Here is an 18244-nt window from a genome sequence, read left to right as displayed (position 1 = left end):
ATTGACTGGTTACCAGCCATATACATGAAATACGTACAGGCCTTAGATAATATACAGACAATGTATTCACATTAATAATTAATTTATGAACAGTCACACTGCATACTACTACTACTCACCTAAAGACGGAGATAGAGCTTAAAAACACCAACACTGGGGGTTGAGGTGGCGTCCGGATATTCATATTTACAAAATAGACTTAACTGCAACATTTAATCTCCTTTTTTTTTCACTAGCCATCGGGCATGTCAATAGTAATTATTTACTAGCCCAGCATTGAATATCACTAGCCATGGGAGTGGGGCTACCATAATCTAGAAGCCCTAAGTAGTAGTAGTAGTTGTGATTATTGTTGTTGCTATTATTATTATTATATTTCGGTAGGGTTTCTTTTAGTCCGCTGCGGTCTATGTAGGTAATTCATTTGAGCCAGGGCAAAACCTGTCGGATTAGAGTTATCGTCCTTCACAAAATGGCATCTATGTTTTGCAAAGAGAGGGTATGTTTTTAATAGTTGTCCAATTCTGTATCTAGATTTCTTGTTTAGTATCCTATTTTTTTTTATATAATACATCTATGTGCTTTTAAATGGACCCAAATTGCATTTACACAGGTCTGACTGTTTACAATAACTGTTCAGTTGTTTACTTTGTCACTGACTCAGGCCTATTGTCCGAACCAATTTGTTAACAAGTACGAAAAATTACTCTCCTACCTTTAATTGCCGTTAGATTTCCTCCAAAGTTTGTCCAGAAACAAATCTTGAAAAAACCATTACAATGACACAGATTCCACATACCAGATGATAACCATGTCACCTATATCGACTTCGCTGAGAGCGCATAGGGAAAAAAGCATGTTATGATATAAAAGCAAACGTGATGACATCATATTATTTTTATTATTATTATTATTATTATTTTAATGATACCACTAGAGATCATCGATTTCATATTAATTGTGTCACATACTTTGGAGGCTTTCACCCCTCTTGAAGAGTATTCCATAAACAAGCAACATGGCAGACGGCAGAAAACTGCATGTATTTTACCCTATGCAATCTCAGCAAAGACAATATCGGCGACATCGTTGCAGTCTCGTGTGTGGAATCTGTATATTTGTAGTAGTTCTTTTGCGATTTGTGTCTGGACAAAGTTTGGAGGAAATCTAACGGCAATTAAAGGTAGGAGAGTAATCTTTTGTAGTTGTTAACAATTTGGTTCGGACAATAGTTCACCAAGATAAACCTCGCGTGCAAAGCACAAACGGCGAGGTTTATCTTGTCTAGGCAATCCGCCATTAGCAGCTTCTGGACAACGGTTCCGAGGAATTTTGCACGGAACGAAATTGCGGTCAAAATAACGATTACCATCACATTTCCACACCCTAATCGTATACTGTGATCTATTTCGAGCTCACTGAGACCAAGAAATACTTACTTTGAAACAATCTTCACTTTGAATTAAAGAAAAAAAGTCCGACTTTACCGAGCGGATTCTAGCAGACTAATAATTAGCATATCAGTGTGTTTGAAAGGCGTATGAGTCCGGTGTTTAGAACGTCGCCATGCGTGTCAGCTGAAATTGTCTGCTAGCGTAATTGTCTGCTAGAATCCACTTGGTAAAGTCAGACTTTTTTTCCTTTAATTCAAAGTGAAGATTGATGTTTGACGTCACTAATCGAGGCCCTACTTGGAATAACAGTCAATAGATGTTTTGATAATCAAATGCTCCCACTCACAAGTTTCTCAAGTATCCACCAAAAGAGAGGAAATTCGTAACCAGTATCACAGCAATGCTAATCCAAATAGAAACGGCAGAGAACAGGAAAAGTAGCGAATGTTGAGGGGGCCCTATTTTTTAGCTTTAAATAAATAAAAAATTAACATATAATAAACTAACCTGTATCACAACGTCTGTGTTGCCATTTAAAACAGCCCTCACACTGAAGTCCTTCCTGGCGCGGACGAACACACCTTTTGCAGAAGATACAAATATTACTCATTGTAAGCGCAGATGCATGGGAACTATATTAACGTGCCCATATCCTTACGGTTCGGGCACGCCTACCATGGATTCGGATTCTGTAGCTTTAATACCAATTTGATGGAACATGGACAAACCTTAGTGAGCATATATTGCTAATTAGTTCTCAATGGTTAGCAGCTCTCCACATGGGAGGCTGTGCGTTAAGTAAACAAGTAAGGGGATCCGGTTGTCATAGATCTTTTTTCCCTTATATAATAGCCTACAATTAAACTCAAAATACAATGGTTTGGAGACATGGACTTCTTATCAAGTTATATAAAGTTGTCATCAAAGGCAACTAACAAAGTTCATTAAAAAGTGTATGCCTTATATGCCTTAATTTTGGTTTTGATTTTGGTGCCGTTTTAGCCAACACAGGTTCCGTTTTGTCCACAGATTTTGGTGCTGTTTTAGCCAACACAGGTTCCGTTTTGTCCAATTTGGTTCTGTTTTCACCTGGGCCCGTTTTGGCACAGTTCCGTTTTCGCTATAACGTTTCTATTTGGATTAGCATTGCTGTGATACTGGTTACGAATTTCCTCTCTTTTGGTGAATACTTGATATGTGGATTTTTTTTTAACCAATTAACTCAAAAATGATCAATGTAAAAGTATTTAACCTCAAACATAGGATTGTTGTGATATTAGAGCGGAAATATTTGCCCACTTTTTGGTTGTCGGGAATTGCCAAAAAAAATACATAGCTTGGTCTCTGACTGTAATGAGAGCGTATTTATGTCCAAATGTCCGTCTAGCTCTCTTACAGTCAGAGTACTCGGGCTAGCCAGACTGTGACTGAGACTCAGTGAGTGGCACTAATGTGCAGTTGACTCCTGACAGTTTAATTAACAATATTAATTCAATGCTGCATTAACTTGACTAAGCACTACAAGAAAATAGTTCATCAAGATTAACCTCGAGTGCAAGTGCAAGGCTTATGGAGATCAAGAAATACTTACTTTGTACCTATCTTCACTTTGAATTACAGGAACGAAATCTGGCATTGATGTTTTTCAAAAGCGCGCAGTCATTTTTATCTGCCCTTATTGGCAGGAAATAAGACTTGGAACAGGACTGCAGAAGTAATCCAACATCACCCCTTTCAACAATGTTCCGTTTAAATACGTAATTGATTAATATGTGAAATGTATATATGCATTTAAAGCTGAGTATACTGAAAATACCACTTGATATCAGTATCGGTATTATATCAATACCGAATACCGTACTGATACCAAGGTAAATCACCCCAAAAATACTGATACCAAGCCAGAAATTTAATTACCGCCCAGCTCTATAGTTATCTATGGCTGTGAGAGCAATCATAACCGTCCAAATATCCGTCTAGCTCTCAAACAGCAGATTACTCCAGCTGTCTGTCATTTAAGAGCTAGATACACATTTGGACATTTTAATACAAAAACACAGGATTATAATCTACCACCAGTTTTTCCATTAAACATATTAACACAGTTGCCTATGTCATTAAAAGTCCTTTTCTTAGCTAACTATCAATACCATTTACAATTGTCAACATTGACATAAGCGTACAAACCATACACTGGTGGGGAGGGGATTAACGGCTACTGTATGCTTTTAGAACTACAAATAAATGTCGATTTATGATCTTCCACAAGATCTGTATTTTTATATTTATTTTTTCCTAATCGCCATTATTGCGAAGCGCCTATTCAGCAGCTATTTACTGATACCTCACAGATAACTACACCTCACAGTGGGTCTCTGATGAAGAAACTGGCCTCGGTGGCATCGTGGCAGGCCATCGGTCTACAGGCTGGTAGGTACTGGGTTCGGATCCCAGTCGAGGCATGGGATTTTTAATCCAGATACCGACTCCAAACCCTGAGTGAGTGCTCCGCAAGGCTCAATGGGTAGGTGTAAACCACTTGCACCGACCAGTGATCCATAACTGGTTCAACAAAGGCCATGGTTTGTGCTATCCTGCCTGTGGGAAGCGCAAATAAAAGATCCCTTGCTGCCAATCGGAAGAGTAGCCCATGTAGTGGCGACAGCGGGTTTCCTCTCAAAATCTGTGTGGTCTGACGCCATATAACCGTAAATAAAATGTGTTGAGTGCGTCGTTAAATAAAACACCTCTTTCTTTCTGATGAAGAAAGGCAGTAAGCTACATAAACAACATAAGAAGAATGGCGGACAATGGTGACGATACTGTGTATATAAATGAACTCTATAGAGACAGACAGTAGTTCGTTGTTGTGATAATTGTTTTAATGTATTTTATGGTTTTCTGTGGATCTAATATAACTGTCAATAAAAGATGGTAAAAGATCAACATTTTATTTTGTACACTTAGTGGGGGTGGGGGGGGTGGTGTCATGAAAAAGTGTACTCTTTATACACTGTTGACAATTGTGAATGGTCACTAACACTTGTATTTCTTATCCACCATATTTATGCAAATATTGAATGTATTCCTCATTTCAGGAATAGACATGTTTGCATATAACAGTAACAACATTAGCCTGATGCCTGAAGATGTGGATTTATGGAAAAAGCAATGAGTTCAGTGTCGGGTATTGTCACCAACACTTCTCCAACTAAAGCAGTGAACGGTTCCCCAGGGGGCAGCACTTTCAGACCAGCCACGTTTGCTGAGACTATCAGCCAACTGGAAAACCAGATACTGGTGAGGAAGAAATTAATTATTATTATATTAAGTCCTAAAGATGGCTGCTTCACATTCGTTTGTTCACTAAGTTCTGTAAAGCATATTTTTTCATGTAAATGAAGTTCTTGGGGGTTTTGGGGTTTTTTTAAATTTCGTTTATTTTGTTTTTCTTTTTTACATAGGCAAGACAATTGTAAGGTGGGATTTATTTTATTGTTTATTATGTTAAAATTTATGCAGGTACATGTACATATAATGTGAAAAAGATGCTACCAGCACAAAGTCATATCTGTTAATCTACAGTGGTGTTTTTTTAAACTTGTTCTCAGATGGAAGCAAATTATATTCCCAAATTAAATAATCGCCATTTGGTAAGAATGTAGGGCTCATTCCTAAAATTATACAACTCCTGCAATTGCCGGGGAGATTGCAGCAGAGTTTTTCATTCTCTGCAGCATTTTTTTTTTGCCATGGACTATATTGGATTTTTTTTTCAATATGTAGTTTTTCCTTATTGTAAAAAATAAAATATACTTTGTGAACCGAAAACAGATTAAAAGTAAATTTATTAAAATAATAACTGCACTGTTATTATTAACGTATCTGAATCTCAGCTCCATCAGGCATGATCAGAAATACATGTAAATTACCAATCAAAAGTTCAACCAGCAAACGTTTCGCTAACATTCGCAAGCTATTTGATTGGTTCCTAACATGGCCATTTGGTTTACCGTAAAGCGCATAAACCAGTCACATGGACATTTTTCTGCTCAGTCTGGTTGAACTCGATCCAGCATAAAAGTGAGTTTCAACTAGGTCATTGCACTCTGTTAACTGTTCATAACATGTGCATTGCAGGGACCACTGGATTGCAAGGGGGTGACAGCTTATACATTACTGATCCGTGGTTATAGTGCATTACAGGTCTTTTACTTTCAGTAAAATGTTCATCATACACTCCTACAAGTCACTTGTAGTGTTATGGTCAGTCTGATGATGAAATATTTGTGGATATACATATACTCTTCAAAAGAAGAAACGCAAAACCACATTGTCGTAACATTTGGAGAATTGATTTAATTATTGAATGGTGAGTCCGATAATTACCAAATGTTGCAGGATTGTTCACAATTCACTCTAGTCCATTGTGAGTAAGTGATAGGACACACCACCAAGGTCACGGTCATCTGGAGTCAATACCGGGTGTGGCCTCCGCGTGTGTTGACAACTGCCTGGCACCGCCTGCCCATTGAAGCAACCAGAATACAGATGACGTCCCGGGGGATGGTGGCCCACTCGGCCTGCAAGGCTGCTGCCAGCTCGGGCAGGGTTTGGGGCTGTGGTTGTCGCTGTCGGAGGCGTCGGTCCAACTCGTCCCATAGATGCTCAATTGTGTTCAAATCCGGTGATATCGATGGCCAAGGAAGGACATTATTGTTGTTGTTCTGTAGGAAAGCCGTTGTGAGACGTGCTGTGTGAGGCCTGGCGTTGTCATGTTGGAACACTGCGTTGGCGTTGGCCATAACTGGAACAATGTGTGGCCGGAGGATCTGGTCAATGTAGCCCTGTGCATTCAGGTTGCCCTGCACGTGGACCAGGTCAGTTCTGCCAGTGTGTGAGATGGCTGCCCACACCATGACACTACCCCCGCCGAATCTGTCCACTTCCTGCACGCAGTTTGCCGCATTTTACGTTCACCACGACACCTATACACGCGACATCTTCCATCATGACGTCGGAGCAGAAATCGGGACTCGTCACTGAACCACACCTGTCTCCATCGCAGTTGAGGCCATTGTCGATGAATCTGGCACCACTGCAGTCGGAGTCGACGGTGTTGTGGTGTTAAGATGACACCTCGAACTGGACGTCTGGCACGAATTCCTACCTCACGTAGGCGGTTCCGTACGGTCTGGTCGGATATCCTGCGCAAACCTGGTATTGCTGCGGCTGTGGAGGTGGCAGTAGTCAATCGTTCCCGAAGGTGGCGTACCCGGATGTAGTTGTCCTGCCCGGGGGTAGTGACCCGTGGTCGACCGGATCTAGGGAGGTCACGTGTTGATCCATGTTGCTGGTAACGGTCCCACAGTCTGGAGATGGTGCTTGGGGACACATGGAATGCCCTGGCAACGGCCGTTCTGGATTCGCCTGCGTCTAGTCGGCCGATGGCATTGTTTCTCTGCGGTTCACTGAGACGTGGCATGTCCTGGATTGTCAACTGTCGGCCAGATACAGAGGCCAGGCAAGCGAACACCCTGCACTTTTATACTGTCGGTGTTCATGTTGCACGTGCAGACAACGCACGTGCAGTGGTGACATGGTTTGCACGTGGCTGCATTTTTACGAATATTCACATTTTGGAACTTTATTGTACAGTAGCTGCGTTTTATCGAATGTAACCGTGGGAATGTGTTTAGGACATGCAATGACCTTATATTCACAAAGCATGAACCGGTAGGAAACATAAAATCGGAGTTATAACCCATTTGTACCCTTTTGCGTTTCTTTTTTTGAAGAGTATATATTTAGAGAGATCATCCCGAAAGTTAAATAAAATTTTGCGACATTTATATTGACAACATATTCTACCCTTTTCGGGTGCCGAGTAGCCAAATCCCATAAAAAAAAAAAAAAAAAACTTTATTGATTTACTTGTGTTTGGAAGGAGCATTCGGTCTTGGTAACAACTTTCCTAACAACAATTATGCCATTATTAAAGAAAATTATTTAAATTCTATATCGCATTAAATATATTCTGACACTTTGATGTAATATAATTAAAAGATAAAGATTGAACTAGTATGTCAGTGCAGACTGACTTAGTCTGACTACACTGTATATGATACATTGTCATCCCTTACAACCCCATTGTTCTTGATCATGCACGTGTCATTCACATGTTACACCACTTTCAGTCAACGAATACCGCCACTGGTAATAGTATAAATGAATCTTACAGCATATTGGCAAACAACACAAATAAACTCATCATTCAAATTTACTTACAATCCAGAGATGCAAGCATGTTAATGGTAAAATAGCTGCGGAAAATCCCGTGGACACTATTTTCCTGCGGCAATTTTTTTTGTCGTGGTGATTTTCTTAATTGCAGAGATTGATTATGTAATAAAGGAAATCTGTAATTTAAGTTATATAACTCTTATTAAAGATACCTAACACATACGTTACACTCTAGCCCATTAAAAGCTGAAGTTGCCACCTTATTTTGAGGACTCTGTGTACCTGTCAATGTGTCATTTTAAAAAATCAAATTCTTGTTGAAAGATATGAACTTGTTATAAGTTTGTTTTAACACTGACTAAGATGTCTGTCAATATATTCTTTGTTATTTATTCTATTCCAGCGTTTGGGATCAGGACCCCACACTTCACAACAGAAGGAGGAGTTGGCAAAGTTAAATAATTTTCTACAGCGAACAAAAGCAGAACAGCAGAAGGTAGTTCTGCCACATACAGTTCGAAACTGTCAATATACAAAGTATGATTTGTAACAAGTACACTGTGGTATGTTTCTCATAGAATAGGTTGTAGCTGAATGTGTGAGCTACACTTGTTTGTGCATGGCAGTAATCGCAGCATTTACATGGTACATGCAACTCATAAATTAATGCACACAAACATTTAAATTTAAAGGTGCATTATCATAGTTGCAAGTGGCATTTTTTGCTATTTTTACATTTGTGATCATATCATACAAATTCAACAGTCCCACACACCTCAGCATTATTTACTCGAAAATATCAATTTAAAATATCCTGCTACTTTGAATAAACAGAGTAGATTTAAACATATTTGGCTAAAGAATACAGTTTCTGTCATGTATCCATCAACACAGCAGCTAGCGGTAGTTCTTTGCCATCAATGTGGAGACTCGTTTAAAAACAAATTTCCATTCCTCACATGTGAGTAAGTAGCATTCACTTTTTCTCTTCTCTTCTTGGCATCAGCTACCAACCGATCATCATGTTCTTACTGAATTCAGCTTCTCTCTTAGCTGCCTTGCTTTAATTTTCTTCTCTTGTTTTTTTTTTCTTCTTTTTTTTGTTGTTGTTTTTTAATTGATCTCAAAGCATTATGGCAGATGTTTCACCTGTACAGATTTTTCAGTATTTTTAAAATACTAGTTTGTAAATGAAATTATTTGGTTATAATTTTTAATGTACCTTTAATTTTACTCCCAGTTATAATCTTTACATTTGAAAATAAAGGTTAATAGCTTTGGCAGGAAACCACAGTTGAGCAGTCAACAAGAAAATATATTATTTTTGCCTGTTGACTTGATAATGAATCTAGTGTTTAATAAAAGTTCTAGATAAACTTGCTTCATGATTTGTTATGCACTATATCTGTTTTGAAATCTTTGAAAGGAAAATCTGACATATCTCATATTGAATTGTTATACATCTTGTCAAACTGACTGTCAATAGCCAAATTGGCCAACAACTGATTTTGTTTAAAATTGATTATAGATGAAAACTGATGAAAAAAACAAACAACTTACAGCATGGGCCCTGCTTGAAGGTGCTCTGATTGCATGTGCATTGCATGGTTGACCTATAGAGATTGATATGTAGAAACTGTAGCATGCTCCATGTCTAAAATCTAACTTTTGATTTATTTGGTAATAATACAGTAACATACAAATTTAATCTAATTGATAAAAAACAACCTTGTTTTTTTAATATTATAAGGTGCCACTATTAGGGCCATTTCAGAAAGAAAAAATGTACATTGAGCAGTTTAATAATTTTTTTGTTCTAAAATTCCATTTTAGTGTTATAAACTCATCTCTTTGATCATTCATGGCTCTGTTACACACTTATAAATGGCTGAAGGTTTTATAAAATGTATTTATACTTTAAACTAGCAAGTCAATAAATTATATGTTTTAAAGGTGCTTGAAAGCTATTTGTGCAAGTTCTGAAATCTATATATGGTTTTATTATAACAATGTGGTTTTCAGGTTATAATGCTACAAAGTCAATAAATTATGTTTAAAACAATTCTTGAAAGCTTTTCACTTTAATTATGCCAGTCCTGAAATCTGTATATGGTTGTGTTGCATACATGTGGTTTTATTTTAACAATGTGTTTTGTCAGGTTATGGCTGCCAGCAAGCATCCAGGCGACAATACAATGGTTTTGTCAAGCTCTCCTATGGTAACCGTTTCACCACAGTCTAATCTGTCATCTCGTCCGCCCACCACGGGGACTGCAAATGGGGTAGCGTCGGGTGAAGGCAGAGTTTTAGATAAAAGAAGACTTCAGGAACTAGTGAAGGAAGTCGATCCTCTGGAACAGTTGGATGATGATGTGGAAGAGGTGTGTATACATGCTGTAGTTCTAGGTGTTGGCCGTATGCAGGGTTCCACAAATTCACTAGCGATCTGTCCTGGCTAATGAATGTTTGGTTTGGCCTAATGGAAATTATCAACTGCATTACTGTAATATATAGGGCACTAGCCAAAATAGCTAGAAAACTTCTGTGAGGGCTAGTGACTTGCTCAAACATTTTTCGAAAACTGATTATGTAGGTATAATAATTATAGAAACTGAAGTGACCTCGGTGATGTAGTGGTTCAACCACTGACTTAGGCCGATAGATACTGGGTTCACATCCCGGTTCAAGCTTCCACTGAGAGTGAGTTTTAAGGGTTCAGTGGGAAAGTGTAAGTCTTACTGTATACCAACTTTTCTGTCAATGATGATCAACAACCAACCTTTAACCCTCTGTCAAAAATCCCTGCCCAAATGCTAATTTCACAACCAGCCTCAGTGGTGTAAGGGTTAAACCATTGTATTACCTGGTTCGCTCAAAAAGTAGGTGTAAATCCACAACCCCAACTTCTCTCTCACTAACCACTAACAACTATTAGTTACACTAACAACTAACCCACTGTTCTGGACTGACGGCTTAGATAGCTGAGGTGTGTGCCCAGGGTAGTATGCTTAAACCTTAAATGGATATAAGCACAAAACTTTTGTTTAGATGGGGGAAAAAAAGAAGAAACCCCTGCTTGCTCAAGGTTATTTTCTTTTTTTAATGTATTTTCCATAACTCGATCTCCTATAAACTTTGCTCGCCAAAGTCTAGCGCCCCCCCCCCCCCCCCCCCCCCAACCTTCTGCTAAAATCCTGCACATGTCTGGTAATAAAGCAACAATTTCAAGTATATTAAAAAAAATTATTTTTAAGTATTTGTTGTTTTCTTGTCATTATGTGAAACATGTCATGGAAAGGATTTTTGAAATTGGTTTTTGTGTATTTTAACCTAAATAAATTGTGTTGTTTATAATTATAAGAATTGTTTGCATTTTTGTGTGAATTTATTGATGTATAAAAGTCACAAATTTAGTATAAAATCGCTATGCCGCGCAATTTTATACAGTTTGTGACTGTTATACATTGATAAATTCACAAAAAAATTACAAACAATTCTTATATAATTGAGATCATGTCTGATAAGGTTTTTTTAGCCCTGTTTACAAAAAATATGTATTAATTTATATATTGTTTGTGAAAATGGTATATGTTTACTAGCAGTATCCTAGAATTAAATAGTTGGTTATGTCCTGAAATGTATCCAGGTATGCCAGGAAATTGTACTTTGGCATAATTTTGTTAATAAAATTATGATTCTTTTCACAATTTTCAGTTTAATTTAGATTAAAATGTTATAGAATCTAACATTGTTCTGGTTGTTACCTAACAGTATATTATTTGCACTATTTCTGTATTTACTATATTTTGTGTTACAGGTGATGCTCCAAATAGCTGATGATTTTATTGACAATGTTGTGACGGCAGCTTGTCAAATAGCAAAACACAGAAAGTCCAATACCCTGGAGGTAAAGGATGTTCAGCTACATCTCGGTAAGACTGTACTGAAGATCTATAGATTAGTGAGCTCTGTGATGTAGTGGATAAGCTGTTGGACAATCATGCTGACGACAGTGGTTCAAATCCTGTCAAAGCTGGCTCACACTTTCATTCATCTTTCTCATCTATCACCCTCTGCCTATCATTCTCATTATCTTAATATAAAAAAACCTCTCTAATTTCTCCTACAATTTTTCAACCCAGTCTCTCAATTTCCTCTGTCTGTCTTCTGAGCTGTCCACACCATCACCTACCTGTCTCAGCCTCCTCCACAGGTGCAGTCTGTATGTACTTCCCTGCACCCACCTGGCATCCTCATCCTCTGCTGCTAATAAAGCTGGTCTGACTCATAATACTAACTAACGACTGAAGATAGTAGGGGAGCATAGTAGGTTTTACAAGTGCCTCTTAACAATGCCAGAAGTAACTACTGAACACTCCCCGAAGTGGTCAGACTAAGCCCGCAGCTAAAAGCTGGTGTGGCATGGATAGTTACAAGAGACAAGCACCTGTCACGGTTGGAGAGACACGGACTGGGTTGTGGAGGTGGACAGCGAAAGAAGTTGAAGAATAGGAGCTGCTAGATCGGAAGAAATGAGATGGAAGTCAAAGGAGAGAAAGGAAAAAGGCTGTGTGATAAAAAAATTAAAAATATATTAAAAATCTGTAGATTAGAAACTTCATGTAAAACAAGGCTTAAAAATTGACAGGGACCGGGCCGCCTTCTAAGACCCAAATTTTCATTAGTGTAAACCATGATGTATGCTTAGGTAGACTTTGCTTACAGTGAACCCATTTGGTCATGTCGGAAAACTTTTTTTGGGGGGGGGGGGAATTGTCAAATTCAAACACATTTTAGTGGAAATAAAAAGTGAATCCTTAATCAGAAAATAACTTGTGGGTTCAAAATAAAAACAAAATAGGCCATAAGTGCCCAGTCTAGCTGGTTATGTGTTTGAATGTCTTGAAATTGGACACTTCAACACATATTAAACAGCAGTTCTCTTACTTATATTTCTAAAACAAATCATAAAAATACATCCATTTATTCCCACAATATTAAGGGTAAGTAATTTTACCCTCTATACTATCTGGCAGAAAACCTGCTAATGTGAAAAATTAAATTCATTTGATCTCTCTGAAGTCGATTTTAATCTATAGAAAATGTTCTATTTTCACCCATAACTAAACTGAACACCCAAGGCAGTAAAAAGGCATTTTCAAACTAACTAAATTTACTCTTTGGTGCAAGGTGGGTTTTTAATTATCTAAAATTAGCATCATCTTAGGACAATATCAATTAGATCTTTGAGCTTATGCATTTTGTTGCAAAAGATGTTTTGAAGTGGGTTTATTTTTTATAAGACAATGCAGCCGTCCCCCCTCACTAATCCCAACCATTGCCCTTTGACTAGTACATCTGTCTGGTATGCACTGTCCTGCCTGTAGGAAACTGAATATAAACTGTCAGTGTGGTTGCAGTAGGTAACTGAGGTTTCCTCTCAATCCTCTTAGATCAATATTAGTAAGTCACACCGGCCTCGGTGGTGTCGTAACAACATAAGGCTGGTAGGTGCTGGGTTCACAGCCCGGTACCGGCTCCCTTCCAGAGCAAGTTTTAACGACCCAATGGATAGGTGTAAGACCACTACACCCTCTTCTCTCTCACTAACCACTAACCCACTGTCCTGGACAAACAGCCCAAATAGCTGAGGTGTGTACCCAGGACAGCATGCTTGAACCGTAATTGGATATAATAACGAAAAAAAGAGTTCAAAGTAAGTCGCAATAAATTAAACTGGTTTTCTATTGTAGAGAGAAACTGGAACATGTGGGTGCCAGGTTTTGGATCTGAAGAGGTGAGACCACTCAAGAAATCTACAGTGACAGAAGCCCACAAACAGGTATGCCTTTCTTTGATATTGTGCTAAAAGCGGATTGTGATGGTAAGAAGGGAAATTCCGCAAGGCTTGCCAAGTGGAATTCCCTATTCAACATGAGCAGGATAAAGTTGATATCCTACAACATTAACTGGTTATTATCTTTATTCTGTAATACTTAAACATTTTAATTCCTGTTAAAGGGACAGTCCTGAGTTAAACAACAGCAAGAGAAAACACTAAATAACTTTGAACACAAAGATGCATTATTCATTCTGCTAGCATCACATTACGGTAGTTCTCTTGTATTTCAAGTTGAAAGAAACTGCTATATAAACTTTCGAAACAGATCCTGTTACAAATGAGTCATTTTTTTCCCCAACGCAAATGCTCATTGGTTAATAATGAAGACTACGTCAGTATCCGCAAAAGACTGGGTCATGCTATTTTTAGCATAGATAACGCTTGTCGTCGGTTAAGGGATACTGACATACCTTAAATGTAACGAATGTTGTCGGATAAGTCGGGCGATTTGAACAGGATTATGAATGACCAGAATTTTATTTTAAAACAGCATTGAAATGCAATAAACCTAAAATTAACTGTTGTGCAATGATGTGATCCAAGGGGCAAGGCGTAGCCCAGTGGTAAAGTGCTCACTTGATGCGCGGTCAGTTTCGTTTCGATCCCAGTCAGTGGGCCCATTGGGCTATTTCTCGCACCAGCCAGTGCACCACGACTGGTACATCAAAGGCCGTGGTATGTGCTATCCTGTCTATGGGATGGTGCATATAAAAAATCCCTTGCTGCTAATCGAAAAAGGGTAGCCCATGAAGTGGCCACAGCGGGTTTCCTCTCTCAATATCTGTGTGGTCCTTAACCATATGTCGGATGCCATATAACCGTAAATAAAATGTGTTGAGTGCGTTGTTAAATAAACCATTTCCATGATGTGATCAATGATAAATTTAAATGCTAATATTCTTATTTCAAGTTAAAATTATAATTACTCTATTCATAACTGGCATACGTTCACGCGCAATTTTCTATATTCACGGCATTCAAACGTAACATAACTAAAGAACAGTTCTTTGAAGGTTTTATAGTATGCAACACTGGGGTCGGCCTACAGTAAAACTACATGTCTGTTATTGAATACATCTTACTATAACTGTTTTACAATGGTTTTCAATCCGCAAATTATACATTTATATGTTGGAATAATAAACAAAAAAACCCCACAGAAATGAGGAATTCGATTTTTAGTTACTGTATTCCAGATTACGTCCAATTTTTAGTATAATTGCCAGAAATTGCCTGCTTTTCAACTGTACTCTGTAGACCTATAATTTGTAATAAAGATGATATGTATACGCTTTGCAAAATAAAACATAATTCCTTAGTAGAAACTTTGGCCAAATACACTAATCATCCAGTTATGTTTATCTGTTGCAAAAGTTATTACTGGTTTTCATTAGCATATCATACTTGATTTTTTTTTCCAACTCAGCGTAGCAATTTGGGCATGAGCATAAAGCGTAGCAGTTGGCAGCTCTGATAATCAATGTGCTTTTGTGGTGTCATTAAACAAAACTAACTTTTTTTGTACTAATCAAACAGAATGTTGATGAATGCATAGGTTTCATTTATGAGGACATGTTCTACGATACACAATCAGTAATAATTGTTTTTTGCACTAAAGGTCTAGTATACCAACTAACAGATTCTGTAACTGTACATGTAGTGCCCTCCTCATAAAACTGTCAAAATTGCCCCATTAATTTATATATACTACTCAAAAGAATTTAAGGGTCAAAAATTTATAACCAAATAAGTTTCAGAGTGTATTAGATTGATGATATAAACTACACCAATTTTTTTTTTTATTGTTCCATATTTACAAAAAACCACAAATAAACGTCACTGTATACAAGAAAGTCACATGACATGCTGTCAAAGTTGAAGGTTGTCAAACATGGATTTTACACATTAGAACATTCGTTTAATAGTGTGTGAATCCACCCCTGGCGCGAATACACTCGACACATCGTTGCCTCATGCTGTTGATCAGACGTCTGAAGAACTCTTGGGGAATGGCCTGCCACTCTGCCATAAGAAGTTGACCCCGATCATGAAGGTTGGCCGGAGGGGCATGGTTATCCCGAACTCTCCTGCCTAATTCGTCCCAGGCGTTCTCTATTGGGGCCAAGTCAGGCGAATATGCTGGCCAATCCATCCTGGCGATACCTTGTTGTCTGAGAAAGTCCGTTACCACCCTGGCGCGGTGGGGTCTGGCATTGTCATCCTGCAGAACTGCCCCGCCGCCAATCTGCTGAAGGCCTGGGAGAACCAACGGCCGGATAATCTCATTCAGATAGCGGATTCCATTCAGATTGCCATCCACCACATAGAGGGGGGTCCTGTGGTGGATAGAGATGCCGCCCCACACCATGACGCTGCCACCACCGAACCGGTGACATTGTCTAACGTTAACATCAGCAAAGCGCTCCCCAGGACGTCTGTAGACACGAACCCGACTGTCGTTGAACTGGAGACTAAACCTGGACTCATCAGTGAACATCACTCGACCCCACTGAACATGTTGCCACCGCAGATGAAGCGTGCACCAGTGACGTCTGGCCATTGTGTGACGTGGTAGGAGTGGTGCTCGAACAGCCTGGCGACGGCAGCGTAGATTATTGGCTCTCAGACGATTGCGTATGGTTTGATCAGACACTCGAGTTCCAGTCGCAGTCCGCAGATTGTCACGTAATCGGCGTGCAGTGGTTGTGCGTTGACGTAGAGCCATATTGGTGATGTAGCGGTCCTCTCTATTTGTAGTGCTTTGGGGTCTTCCCGAACGTGGACGATTTCGAACAGAATTCGTTGCTTGGTACCGTTGCCACAGTCGGCCAACGACACTCTGACTGACACCAAGTCTCAGAGCAACATTTCTTTGCGTATTGCCATCCTGAAGCCAAGCAATAGCCCTTCCTCGATCTTCGATAGTCACTTGAAGTCGTACCATTGTCGAATTTGGAGTGTGCACCGTACACGAACGCAAGCTCCAATTATACGGAAATTCAGCATTGGGAATATGGAATACACGTGCAAAGCGTGCAAATGAAGCGCTTTTTGTGAAAAAGCAAGTTATGGGCACTTAGCAGACCTTTCGCTTTCACCCTAATTTATGTGCAAATGTAAGCATGTTTTCGCCATTAGAACTAGTCGACAGTGTCAATGACAGTGGATTTTAATTCATTTATGGGTTGCTTAGACCCACTTTCGTCAAAATGGAACAATACCATGCGTGACATTATGGTCTAGCTAATATAATTGACATTCAGAAAATAATATCGAAAATATCGTCTGACCCTTAAATTCTTTTGAGTAGTATATATCCTTTTGTTCCATGCCTATAAAACCATCAAATTTGCCCCCTAAATTTAAATACCCTTTTGTGCCCATGCATAGCCACTAGCCTTGTCAGACTGGGTGTGGGATGGACATGCCTGGATATAGGCATATCAATCAGGGGTGGGAATTCTTCTCAGAACCGCTGTTTTCCTCTCATGGAACATTGCATTTCCTCACATTTTAATCATCCTTCCTCCAAAATGTGTCAGATGGCACAGATTTTAACCTAGGATTTCAATAAATTTCTGGGACCCCTCTAGATTTCCTTTTTTTTTTACAGTTCACTAATTCCCACCCCTGATTAATAGTTTATACAAACATACTTAACTGGATTATTCTGGCCAACAGAATATTTTTACAACCGTAATTACATATTATTTAAAGTAAATGTATTTTCTTGCTTAGAATATTGGTTTCTGATCACCCCGGTGTTTTGTAACGGCTCAGACTGTACATTTTCATACATGATATTATTTGGAGGTAAAATGTAGATATATACTTAGTACTCAGGGATAAAAGCGGCCCTTGACAAAAAAGGCTGAAATATTTTTCAGCTGAGGACATGCACCTTTTTTCTTTTTTTTCACAATTCCGCCGAAAGGAGGCAAACGTTCATGCCTGAGTACTGTACATGTTCCCATATTTAATAACATTTTATTTTGTTATTACAGAGGCTGGCTTTGATTCGAAAGACACTCAAGAAATACTAGAAATACTGCACTGTGTTAAAGGCTCACGTTCTAGTGATCAATACAAGACATTGGTAGTGAACATTTTATACTGCATGAATAAAATAATATGCATTTCACTTCTGTCATTTGTCATTTATTGCATGCATAGGATGAAACTCGGTGGTAGAGCGTTCATCTGAGGTGCAAGTTGTGCGATTTTTGCCAATAGCAAATTTCATGTAATAACGGCTATTTAGTTGGAAAGTAACCGTGTTTATGTAGTTTTTGAAGCTTAATAAATAAGTTGGTGAAATTTTCTGCTCACTCTCTGCAAGCTCTGGATTTTGATATACCACTCAAAACTTACTGGCTTGCAAGAATTACAAGAAAAACCGTTACAAACTGCAGATTTAAAATTCCTCTGCAAAATGTTAAATGTTCATGTAAACAATATATAATGGAAGGTGTAAACTGGAATTGTGAATGATAATTTGTCATGGAATATTTTGCAAAGTTTACGGAATGTGTATCATGCTGCATTCTTTAGAAGTCATGAATATCCTATTTTTGAATTCACAAATTGTGAAGAGCATTCATTTGGCGAAATAACCTGTGAAGACAACTTGTGAACTGGGGCAAGATTTTTCTGTCTCAATCTTTACAAATTGTGGAAAAAATGGCGGAACAAACAAATCATTCGT

General features: G+C 38.5%; 1 protein-coding gene across 1 annotated transcript; it reads left to right on the top strand.

Annotated features, from left to right (window-relative positions):
- The first annotated feature begins 418 nt into the window (after window positions 1–418).
- On the top strand, window positions 419–17680 carry LOC121370318 (transcription initiation factor TFIID subunit 12-like). The gene is made up of 7 exons (XM_041495462.1): window positions 419–499; window positions 4493–4694; window positions 8041–8133; window positions 9797–10018; window positions 11455–11569; window positions 13391–13479; window positions 17544–17680. Exons 2-7 carry the CDS (start codon window positions 4554–4556, stop codon window positions 17580–17582), a joined length of 699 nt encoding a protein of 232 aa, XP_041351396.1. The 5' UTR covers window positions 419–499; window positions 4493–4553; the 3' UTR covers window positions 17583–17680.
- The last annotated feature ends 564 nt before the right edge of the window (window positions 17681–18244 follow it).

The sequence above is a fragment of the Gigantopelta aegis genome, chromosome 4, assembly GCF_016097555.1.
Source record: "Gigantopelta aegis isolate Gae_Host chromosome 4, Gae_host_genome, whole genome shotgun sequence".
NCBI lineage: Eukaryota > Metazoa > Mollusca > Gastropoda > Neomphalida > Peltospiridae > Gigantopelta > Gigantopelta aegis.
The sequence above is the reverse complement of the archived record's forward strand: the minus strand, read 5'-3'. Positions and strand labels throughout refer to the sequence as shown.

Coding starts and splice junctions, on each gene's coding strand:
- LOC121370318 (XM_041495462.1), top strand. CDS start 4,554: ATGGAAAAAGCAATGAGTTCAGTGTCGGGTATTGTCACCAACACTTCT. Junction 4,695..8,040: donor AACTGGAAAACCAGATACTG/GTGAGGAAGAAA, acceptor ATTCTATTCCAG/CGTTTGGGATCAGGACCCCA. Junction 10,019..11,454: donor TGGATGATGATGTGGAAGAG/GTGTGTATACAT, acceptor TTTGTGTTACAG/GTGATGCTCCAAATAGCTGA.